Source organism: Schistocerca piceifrons, chromosome 5 (genome assembly GCF_021461385.2).
Source record: "Schistocerca piceifrons isolate TAMUIC-IGC-003096 chromosome 5, iqSchPice1.1, whole genome shotgun sequence".
Taxonomy (NCBI): Eukaryota; Metazoa; Arthropoda; class Insecta; order Orthoptera; family Acrididae; genus Schistocerca; species Schistocerca piceifrons.
The window spans coordinates 201,975,083-201,987,608 of record NC_060142.1 but is presented as its reverse complement, the minus strand read 5'-3'; the positions used below and the strand labels follow the sequence as shown (position 1 = coordinate 201,987,608).

Below are 12,526 nucleotides of genomic sequence, written 5' to 3'. Positions count from 1 at the left end.
TGTCACTGACATACTGGCAACAACCACCTTGAGGCATACTCTAGAACTGATCTCTGCCATTGGATATCTAATATATTAGTTCCCAACATATCCTACACTTAAAAGAACCAATTAGTGATATCACAGTGCTTGCAGCCCAGTACTTCTTGATTTCATCTGGGGTGGTGTTGAGAGATTTTTCTCGTGATAAATTGTTCCACATTTGTTTTTCAGCCATATTACTTTAAAAAAATCTTTATTTAAATGCTGACTGAAATATTCAAATGGTTTCTTAACTCCTGTAATGATAGAGTTTGCATCAGAACCTGTTGATGTTGATATCATGGAAGACAAGATACTGGACGAAAATCTAGAACAGAAAGAACAGAATCAATTAATATTACTGCTATGTAATAATGAACACTAATGCCTATTAGAGATACTAAAAAATTACATACTCTGTTCTCTGGTGGCAATGGCATGTTGGATCTCTAAGAGATGGAGTTTCAATAGCTCATGTTGGCACTATTGAACATTCATTGTCTGAAACATCTTGAAGTTCTTCTTCAGATGCTGTTAATCCCTGAATGTGAACTTCAGCAGCATCACCAATTTCTATACCACAATTATCAGCATCAAAGACCTCATATCAGCATCAAACACCTCAGCCAGAAGTTGATCAATTTTTGAATCAGAAGACCTGTTAGTAATATTTCAGTTATCATTTTTAATACACATTCCAATGTTTTAATTGTACTGGAAGCATCAGAAATGCCCATTAAATTATGGAAGCACTCAAATACATACTGGAAATAATAAAAAACACCAAAATGGCGAATGAACACTGTAAGCTGCAATCTGCTAAGAGGTATATGAAATGTAGTCGCAAAGATTCCCATATCATGTATACCACATTTTATGGACTATAAGACACACCTTAATTTTTACGATTTTTTAAAAAAATAATGTTTTTACCATTTTTATTATTGGACTGCAAATCAGGCTAAAAAAAATTCTTGGTTTACAAACCGAACTGACAGTTAAAAATCACTGAAAATCAAACTGGCCTTTAAAAATCCCTGAAAATTTTCATCTGAACCTCCTCCTCCTCCTCCTCCTCCTTCTTCTTCTTCTTCTTCTTCTTCTCCTCCTCCTCCTCCTCCTCCTCCTCCCTCAACATTGTCCTCTTCATACATAGGATGTCCTTCACTGCCATCGATAGCATTACTTATGCTGCACTTCTTGAAAGATGTAACAATAACGTCTTCTCTCACCCTAGACCACAAACGTGTTATCCACTGACACACTTGTTTGATTGTAGCTCATTTTAAAACTCCCTTTGGCATGAATTCAAGTTGGGTTTCATCCATCATCCATTTGCTCCTTTCCTCTCCTGTATACACTTTAAATTGTTTACTTTTGAGACATCAAGAGATTGCAGTTGTGAAGTAAGTCATCCCTATTTCCATGTCGCAGTTTCTCTTTCACAAAATTTTTCAAATAACTACTAAACTGATCTAGCACAAGAAGAGAGATATTCTTTAATAAAGCACCTTTCCTTCTCTCCCACACCCTCTTAACCCATAATTTCATACCAGTCTCATCCATCCAACCCTTGTCATGTGTGTGAACACCACCACCTGGCAGTATTTTGGAAGGTTCTGGCATTGTTTTGTACTTGAAAATGATCATTGGATTAAGTTTAGTACCATCAGCACAACATGAAAGGACAACAGTGGAGTGCACTTTTTTATGTCCACATGCTGTTATAACTACAGTTTTAGCACCCTTTATTGCAACAGTTCTGTTATGTAGCACATCAAATGTCAAAAGAGTTTCATCCTTATTCGCTATTTGACTTAGTTCCACACTGGTTTTCTCTTGATGTTGAATAATAAAGCGATGGAAAGATAACTTAACAGAAGCTCTCCTGCGAACCTTGCAGAACTAGCACTCCTGAAAGAAAGGAGAGCTTCTGTTAAGTTTGGAAAGTAGGAGACGAGGTACTGGCAGAAGTAAAGCTGTGGGGACAGGGTGTGAGTCGTGCTTGAGTAGCTCAGTCGGCGGAGCACTTGCCTGCTAAAGGCAAAGGTCCCGAGTTCGAGTCTCGGTCCGGCACACAGTTTTAATCTGCCAGGAAGTTTCATATCAGCGCACACTCCGCTGCAGAGTGAAAATCTCATTCTGGAAACATCACCAAGGCTGTGGCTAAGCCATGTCTCCGCAATATCCTTTCTTTCAGGAGTGCTAGTTCTGCAAGGTTCGCAGGACAGCTTCTGTTAAGTTTGGAAAGTAGGAGACGAGGTACTGGCAGAAGTAAAGCTGTGGGGACGGGGCGTGAGTCATGCTTGGGTAGCTCAGTCAGTGGAGCACTTGCCTGCGAAAGGCAAAGGTCCCGAGTTCGAGTCTCGGTCCGGCACACAGTTTTAATCTGCCAGGAAGTTTCAATCTAGCTGATTACCTGGCATTGCCCAACGCCTTCCGTTTTAGATAGAAACAGCAATCAGCTACATGTAAAGTATAAAATAAATATAAATTTATTAACTTTTAAAATTAAAACTACAATATACAAATTATAATTTAAATGTTTTACAAAATCATAATTATTGTACTATCCCTGAATCACCAGAGTTAACACCCTATTGCCAAGTCAACTCCTTTTGTCTACCCTTTACATGTATTTGGTCCATGGCCTTATGTTCCTGGGAGGGGGCCATTGTCACTCTGTTAGGAGAGGCACGGGGGAGGGGGGCGGGGCGGGGGGGGGGATGGAGACACTGGTAATGTAGCCAATCAGCACAGAGTAACCAAAAACTACAAATTTGGTACATCTATTGGGAGGGGGAGGGCACTCAGAATGTTGGCAATGAGCCCAGAATAACCAAAAGCTACAGATTTGGCACAACCATTGCTCATTTTCATTTTCAGCGATTGATACATCACCCTTTTCCAAACACCAGCATTTTTACATTGGAGTTTCTCTTTCTGAACATCGACTTGGATGGTTTGAACTGATGCATCATTTGGGCAGTCCATTCCCATGAAGTCAGTATTGCTGCTCCTTTGAGTACGATCTGAAGAACGATTTCCTAGGTTGTAGTTGCTATGGCCTAGACTGATCTTTCTTTCTGCGACAAATATCTCTGCCTTGTTAGCGGACAAGAAATCAAATCCATGTATACCGACATAGCGAGTTTCGTTATTTGAAACAACTTACACTCTTGCTGTGTATTTATCTTTATCTTTATCTTTATTTGGCCAAGAATTAATTCTACATCAACTTCTCCATAGTTACATAGCTTTCTGTTTAATCAATGCACTTTTAATAGTGGCTGTTTCAATTTATCCCATTTATCTGTGACATGCCACATTAATGGGGTCTGTGCTCCTGTGTCAATAAGTAGTTTGATGTTTCTCCCACGATATACAGCACCTATCACGAAGTCATTTTCAGTCTGGTATGATTTTCGCTGGAACTAACAGGAATCACTGTCTCCAGCAGGAGGTGGACGGAGTGGTGGCCTGTACGTCCCCGTACTCGTTTAAAGATCTGGCAGACTGTCTGTTGTTCCATTACCTTTCTTCTTGTTGCGACAATCTCTCAAAACATGACCCTGCATCCAGCAATGATAGCAAATTCAATTCTCTTTACAACCCTTATACTTGTGACCCAGCTTATTGCATCTGTAGCATTGTACTGTTGTGTTAAGAACTCTGCATTCTTGTTTCTGCATCTCATTCGGTCGTCTTAGTGCTTCAATGAAACCAACAGGTGATTCTACTGCTTCCTGAAATGTTTCACATCATGCCAAACTAACAGCTTTGCTTACTTCCTCTCCGTGCAACCCATGAATGAATGTGTTCAAGGCGCTCTGGTCGGCTTCGAACAACTGAATGCGATTTTCATTTTCATCTTGTACTAACTCGTACATTTGAGCGCTGATGTTTCGAATTCTGTCGGCAAACTGCTCAATAGATTCGTCTCGTCGCATTCGCAAACTGTACAGCTGCTCTCTGTACAATCTGATCGCATTTTTACATTTAAATCTCTGAACAACAACCGTTATAAACTAATTGTAATCTTCTGTTTTCACACAAGTAGTCTCCGTGCTAATGAAATCTTATGCTGCTCCCTGAATTCTTAATTTGGAAACCACTAGCTTATCAGAATCTGTCCATGATCCTAACAGGGCAGCACCTTCAAGTTTACAAAAAAAAACCTTCACATCATCTTCGAGTTTACCGATAAACACTGGTGCTGATAGCAGTAATGAAAAATTCTTTATTGTAGTTGTACTGTACTGCATGAACTGTCATTTGACAAGTCTTTCAGAATGTTACGCTCTCTTCTTTCTGCTTTTAACTGCCAAATCTCTTCTTGCAGTTTATTAATAACAGTCTGTAGATCGACAACGTTACTCTGACTGAATTGTGATATTTCGTCTAATTTAACATCAATGAGTCACTCAAATGTAAATAAAAATCCATCACTGCCTTTTGTATTCCAGCCAAACTGGAGTAGACCAACCTGAATTCCAGTGTTGGATGTCCCCGCGTAGTCGGAAGAAGTTCATGTTATGCTGCATCTCTTCAGGACTACAGATTTTCCATAATTAGCCCACTTCTGACACCACTTCTATAAGGGGGTTGTTTATGTTGTTGCCCCGGATGATAATTACACAAAATATTTTTCAGGATTTGTAAGCGGTGGGTCCTTGAGGTATGACAACACTCAGAAGTAAATTTAAACAGTTTTATTAACAAAAGGCTGATTATAAAACATGCACACTACGCGTGCCCATCTTCACTGTGTCTGACATCCTCACAGCCGCTAATTACATTCGTATCGAAAGGCTCCATGGTGAGCTAAGAAAAAAAGACATTTGCGTTGGAGGCCACGCCAGTTATCCGGTGTGCTGCAGACGGCGGCCAATCGCTTACTCCCTGCATCACACTGCGGCTGGACGCACGTGTACTGACCAAGCAAATTGACAGCATTCCATATAGGTTGGCTGGCGAGCGCGAGTTATGTACTGTACGGCTGCGTGCAACCCATAGACCCTTATAGTATATATCATAAACTTAGGGTCACTTTCACATAATGTTTCAATGCTTAACACTACCACAACCATAAAAAAAAATGAAGTTGACATTTAAAAACAAAGCAGACCATCCACTGAAGAAATAAATTCTGTAAATGCTTTAAAATGGTTTATTTACTAGAATTTTAAAGCAATACATAATTTAAGAAAAGTAATGACGAGCTTTCTTTCTGCAATGTTACCACACAACAGTGGAGGTATCACATTGTACAAGAAACATTTAAGGAAAGAACTGAAAGCAACATTGGCATCCAGTTGCCATGACCAATAAAACCAGCTATTCACAAGATGTGACACAATCTGCACAGCTATATGAGTACTTGGGAGAGTATAGTTTGTTTTGAAGGTAAAAAGAAATGGAAAAAAGTCAGAAGGATATCCCGTGAGACTAAATCTGATGATTTTGAGGAAAAAATCCATTTGTGTGATTTTCCTGAATATCTCTCTTTTCAGCAAGTCATGGTTTTGTTCCATGTATGTTCAAACCTGAAGATGGATGCCTTTTGATTCATTAGAAATATGTGGCTCCTTGTAGCTGAATTATAATGCTGTAAGTGTTTTCACCACCATGATAAGTGTATTTAAAGCACTCTATAGTGTCGATGTTTGTCATATTTTAATAATGAAATTTAGTGCAGTCAAAAATTACATGAATGTTTCTTGGGCCGTACTGATGTTGACTGGATAGTCTTTTCCCATAGTCCACGGGATAAGGCTTGGCCAAAGGCTATGTCATAATATTGTCACGTCAAAACCCCAATCAAGTCCAAATCCCAAGACAGGGTCATCAAAGAAGTACAACACTTAGCACTGAAAGCACGTTTGTTATTGACAATATCATATAGCCAGAACAGAACTGAAATTCTGAACTGTGTGCACCTATTTATACAAACCTTAAGTATACCAGAGTATACACATATAAGACATTTCAAGAGCCTTCCCAAAATGATAAATACTAAATAACGAGTAATGCTAGTGGTCAGGTTTGAAGTGGTGACCACAGCAAGGCAGCTAACAATGCTAACCACTATGCCACACTGCACACACTACAGCTCGTGGCAGCGCTCCCTTTCCTGGAGAGACAATGACCTGCCATTTCAGAAATTCTCATTGGAGTCAAATACAACACACTGAATGTAGATCTTGTCAGTGGGCCTCTACATGGTGATGCTCACAGATCCTCCCAGTCTGGTCATGTTGTTACATCCTTTTCACTATTATGAGCACTGAATGTAGCCCTCCTGTCAATGCTTCATAATCATTGTGTGGTGTTCAGTTTCCTTGAACCTCCCATCATTAATCTGCAACTCTGGAGTGTAGCAGGACTTCATACAGAGGACATGGATGATATAACTGCACTTTTGTCTTCTTGATGAAGGGTCAAAATCCTCGACTTCGTATGTGACATCTGAAAGATGATGGAAGGACACAGTACAGACCAAAGCAGTGCTTTAGTAACTTTTCCAATAGTTCCACTTTCCTTACAGGTGTAAAAAGTTATACCAAGTCTCCCGAGTTGCATCTCACTGGCCAATGCTTGGTGTTATGACACTCTAGGTCTTTCTCTTGGGCGTCTAGCTCCGTATGCAAGCCTGTGCTCCTGATGATGAGCTATTTCACGCAGTCGTCCTGAATACCACCCTGTTGAAATGGGAACAGTGTATCAACGGCATATCAAGTGTACTGTTTAAGCCTTGCGACTACGGAGCAGGAAGAACAGTATGAAACTTACAGTGTCTTGCTTTGCTGTGTTGTATGCGAATGTCGCAACAAGCAGTTTCATATTTCAGTCTCTCTGTTAGGCATCAACTTACATCAAAAGGACAACTGCTGACAACTTATTAAAGAATTCTGTGAGGCCATTCATCTGTGAATGGCAGACAGTTGTCATCCTGCTATCACAATGTGAAACTACCTTTGATACCAGTATTGAGTGGAAAACTTTTCCACACTCAGAGATCATGACATGGGTGCTCCGTGCTTCAAAATAATGTCTTCTACAAGAAGCTTCACAATTTTTGGAGTTTCAGCAGTCGGCACAGCACTGGTGACAGCATAGCAAGTGAGGCAGTCAGTGCAGACTATTATCTGTTGATCCCATTTGTCAACTACAGGCACAACTCCCCAAGAAGTTGATTCCAATTGCACTTGGGATTGGTACCAGATGCCCCGGAGGTAATTTCGGCAAGTGCTTCCATCGTCGGCATTCCTTACAGTGACTCACAGTTTCTAACAGATCGGTACAGATCTGGCCAGCGATACCTGCATCTGATTCTGTTTAGAGTCTTGACGAATCCCAGGTGACCATATGTTGGAGTGTCATGGCAATACTTCGGAATGGATGGCTGTAGATGAGCTGGTATAATGAACAGTCATTACAACTCTATTGGCTCATAATTCCTCATATACAATGCTCCACTTATCATCTGGAATTCTCGTTTAATCATTCCCTCCTCCTTCAGATCTTCTACGGTCTTCAGCAGTGCTGGATCTTCCCTCTGTCCAGCACCCATGTCATTTAATGCAGTGATGACAGATTTCATCCACACTACTGTATTTTGCCAAATATCACTCTGAAACCATACTCCTGAAGCTGCAGTTCCCATGGCAGTCAACCGAATGAATCCTTCACATCGGTCAGCCAGCATAGGGAATGGGGGCCCTGTCACAACAGTGAATGGTTTGCTTTATAAACATGGCTGTAACTTGTTGGTGGCCCCAATGATTGCAAGTAATTCTTTTACAGTTGTAGTGTAATCATCTTGGACTTGGACAATACTCTGGAAATATAAGCTATCACCTTTTCAGCACCTTTCCGAATTTGTGCTAGAACTGCATCTATCCCTTAACTGCAAATGCTGGTGTGTAGTTCTGTCTCTGCTCTCTCACCGCACAATGTTAGCACTAAAGAAGATGTCAGTGACTCCTTAAACACAAGGAAAGACCATATTTGCACCTAGTTCCAAGAAAATCTGGCATCTCCGTGCAGTAGTTCTTACAAGGGACATGACTGGGACAGAAGTCCTTTAGGAATCACTGGTAGTACAAGCACAGAAAATCTGTGGTAGCTCCTATTTTCTTCAGATAGGGATGGACTCCATTGCCTTCCACTACATGCCCCAAGATTTTCATTGCTTTGGCAGCAAACGGGCAATTTTTCAGATTCATGCGGAGGCCCACAACCTGAACATTCTTCATTACAGTTGTCAGTCAGCTTAGATGTTCTTTAAATGTCTTCAAAACAATGATGACATCCAGATAGCAAAGACATGTCATTCATTTAAGGTGTCAAAGGTTATGCATCAAATGTTTTAAGGTGGCTGGAGCAGTACACAGACCAAATAGTATAACACCAAACCCATAGAGGCTGTCAGGAGTTATGAAAGCAGTCTTTTCCCAGTCAGCCTTATCAACCTTGATTTGCCAATAGCCTGTATTTGTGTTTATAGTTTAGAAATACTTTGCCACTTTGCAATCCAGGATGTCGGCATCAATGCGTAGAATGGGTAGATGCCTTTCTTCATTCATGATTTTGTCCAGCGATGCAGAAGCATCGTGTGCCAGCCTCCTTCTCCACAATGACCACAGGACAGGTCCACAGACACTCTGAAGGTTCAATGATGTCATCATGCAGCATCTTCTCCACTTCCTCTTGGATAATCTGCCATTCAGCCAGCAACACTGGCTAATTGGTAGATGATCCCCAATGTTGATAAAGTGTTTTACCATGGACCACTTGGTCTGTCTCTCCTCCACTCAGGTTTTCAAAGCACCCAAAAATTGACAGAGAATGGCTGTCACTTGCCAGCATTGTACCTTGGTCATTTGGTCAGGCCAGATCTTGTTGGTCGTTCAATAGGCCAATAGCAACTTCCTCCCCTGTTTTGTCTGCAGTGGTAGCAGTTCAAAATTCTTTGTCAATGACACTATTGCTGCGTTTTCTGTTCAGATGTTCCTACATACATACCTTTAGGGACGGGTTGTGGCTGCTCATGACAGTTAGCGATCCGAAGTTCTCCTTGACCACATAAAGTGTTTATGATCATTGCTGGCATGTAGATTTTGTTTGTAAGCCTAACAGAAGCTTCAAAGTGTAACAGGGCCTCCTGACTGATGACTGGAACTCATTTTGACGAAGATGGCAGAATAACATTTTCAATGGCAAAAAACCACCCAGAGCAATCTTATTTTTCTATGGTTGTTGGAATAGCTTTGTCAATCTGGAGGCTCATGCCTTCCACAGACTATGGCTGCTTATCATGCCTGCAAAAAGTCTCATTCAAGAATAACATTGTCACTGTTAAAACAATGAATTCAAATATATATAATGATCAATATACCTCTTTTTCAACATTCTCTATCATCTCCTGGCATATGATGCTGACATTCATGACTGCTACCTCTTGTGCAACCGGCCTGACATTTCTGGCTGCTGTATACCGCTATATTTCTTCTCTTACTATCTGGTGTATCTGAGAGCGAGCTCATGGTGGTCTTTACAACTGCCATATGGACCACATTCAGCAGCTAATTCTTTTCTGTTGCATTTCTGCTATTCCCTGACACCACTCTATGATTTCCTCTGTCACTGTGACATCCGTTACTAAAAGGGCTTAGTGCATGCTTTCTGTAACTCCTTTCATTAAATGCAAGGTTTTGTTGGCTTTTGTCAGGTTCGGATTCACAATGAGGTATAGGGCCAAAACATTCTGTATATTCTTCTGTGTCATTTCCCCATGACACTGGGCCCTGTTCTTCAACTGTTCTTCCACTAACTGGAGTTCCTGATGGTTGCCACTGAATTTTTCCTTCGGTTTGGCCTGGAGTATCTTCTCTTCATTGTTCTCAAACCACTGCAGGGTTATGCTGTCCAAGTAAAAATGCACATTTGCCACAAATCACCTCATCCCACCTATTGTATTTCATGACTTGACTGAATCCAGTCACTTTGCCACTCTAAGTGGAGTAGACCCAGAAGAAGGCCACTGCAACTGTGACCGAAACGCTGATTTTTCTCCAGCAGCAGGTGTTTTATACATTATGACATGGTAGCATACCGAGATAACGTTTATGTCCACACCTCAATTGTCAAAAGAAGCACTACATGCTGGAAAAGTGTGGGTATCAGAGGATTTCAGGACTTTGGAAAATATATATCTCAAAGAAAAGAATAGGAATGAGAAGCCATACTCTGTGATACATGCTCTTTCACTAAATAAAATATTCTGTAGTATTTTCTTGTGACCAATAATCTTCTTGTGAATTAAACTGTTGGTACAGAACTTTTGAAAAATAAAATCAAAATTACTTATGAAGTAAAGAGCGTAACATTTCTGTAACATGATACATTAATGTTAATTTACTGTCACATATCACTACATATACTCATACTGGCCGAAACTCATCTACTTTATACGTACTGATTCACAGATTTTCCCATTTGTTACATTCAATCACTTTCCTGAGCTGATCCTCCACATGACTGTAAAAGTTCTCAGTACCTTCAATCTTGTCAAGGTTTTGTTCTAGCATCTAAAATAGGAGAAGCATTTGTTATTACTTTGTAACAACAATAACTCATTCACATGAAAATTTTAAGCTAATTATTCCAGTCTTTGCAATTTGCATGACAAATGTTGGAGTGAAAGGTCCTTACCACTATGTTTGTATATCCAAGGGCCTCTGATAGTTGTAACTTAAATTTCATGAGGCCATCTGGTAACTCAGATTTGTGTAAACAAACAGTTGAATCCAGTACTTCTACATTTATCTGTGTGCTGAAAAGAAGGACGTTGTATGTTACTGGCATCAGGTATATAAATTTCAAAGGCATATGTGTAACTTAATGTTCATGAAGATAATAAACCAGCTATAAATAAAAAATTACAAATAATCAGAAATCAAAGGGTAGACACTATCTTGCTTTTATGTGTTTTGCATTGTGCCACTTGTTATGCAAATGAGAACTAGCTAATCTAACTGTATTTCAATTTCTTTAGTATATAGCTGTTCTGTTACAAGGAGAGAGTGATATAAATGTGTGGCCTTGCTTCTAGAAGCTCTGTTGATGATGGTGACACTTAAATATGTCCTAAGGCACGTGACTTACATATAAAATAGTCACTTCAGGATAAACCCAACACTGCAACTGCAGTGTGTAGTTCAAGTCAGCAGATGAACAAGTGGTCCAGTCATCTAATCAACCATATATTTTCAAAAATAGATATGTGATACAACTCAAGTCTTCTACAAGGGTTAGCAAGATACAGAAAAGTAATGTGTGATTATAATTAAAGTACAGCTACTCACAGAGATCCAGTGTGGGCTGGTAATTATTGTACAGCACTGAAATTCTGATGTGTTAATGTGGAACCAATTTACACTGGAAAAAATTAGTTCCAATTTTGACCAACAGGTGCAAATCTGGCACTGTGAATGCAAGAAAGATGTTTCCATACATAATGGATTAGTAACGGGACACGGGCAGAAGAGGTCAAACAAGTGAGAAAGGCACAATGTTGATTTTATTATTTACCACTGCTTACATAATTTGTTCGATATGGGCACTACTGTACAGTGCCACATTTGCATCTTGTCGCCAAAATAGGAAATAATTTTTTCCAAAGTAAATTGGTTCTGCATTTGCATATCTACCAAGTTCCACTGGCTCATGATAATTACACCCCACAATGGAACTCTGTGAGCAGCTGCACATTAATTACAGCCACCCAGTACATGGAAAGAACAAATACTTAGCGATTGGGAATTTGAGCAATAGTCTAGAGTTGAGTCTACCTAAGTAGATCCCTGACAGCTAGCTGCACTGTTACCGGCTCTCAACTGCTAAACGCAAATGGCTGCAGGTAGAAACAGCAGCAGTATATAGAGCTGTGACAATTCTGTAGCTTTGCCATACAAATGTTTACAAAACTGCATTGCGTGACTGGTTGAGGTAGTCATGCAAAGTTGTTGCGTCCAGCTCACTGCAACTGTCAAAGATTTTCTTACACCAATTCAACTACAGGAATAAAATTCCTAATTTTACATCTATTACTTCTACAGCAGGTATAGTGTTTTCTGTTGAGATTCAGAAGAGATCCTGCTACTGAGGTTTAAAAAGAGTATGGAGACTGGTGCTGTAAGAACAGTATACGTAAACACCAGCAACAGCTGTCACTTTGTTTCAGCTGCTCTCCTGGCCCCACTGGGTATGCCCTTAATAAGAGATCAATCTCGTCATTGAGGACCCTGATAAAACTTCTATACATCTATTCCTTAAATTTATTTTACAACACTAGGTAACCATTCTTCCTAAAGGAACACTTTGGATCTGACACTGAATGGTTGAGACAGTCTGTGTTCCTTATCAAAGTGTGGAAGAAAAAGACTATATAAATATAATGCTGCAGGGGAAAAAATTGGGAAACACAGTTATTTCTGAAATT

General features: G+C 40.0%; 1 protein-coding gene across 3 annotated transcripts in view; it reads right to left on the bottom strand.

The window, feature by feature from the left end:
• Nucleotides 1–244: 244 nt before the first annotated feature.
• LOC124798591 overlaps nt 245–12,526 on the bottom strand; it is a 44,758-nt gene continuing 32,476 nt past the window's right edge. Inside the window, exons 3-6 of one of the 3 annotated variants that reach the window (XR_007016959.1) lie at nt 10,738–10,858; nt 10,502–10,613; nt 438–679; nt 245–349 (exon numbers count right to left, since the gene is read on the bottom strand). Coding sequence is in view for 2 of the 3 variants with exons in the window: in XM_047262057.1 (XP_047118013.1) it covers nt 10,506–10,613; nt 10,738–10,858 (229 nt within the window). In the remaining variant the exon portion in view is untranslated. Of the gene's footprint in view, nt 350–437; nt 680–6,709; nt 6,723–10,345; nt 10,614–10,737; nt 10,859–12,526 lie in introns of those variants that run through there. The other 2 variants (XM_047262057.1, XM_047262056.1) reach the window with 2 other exon arrangements.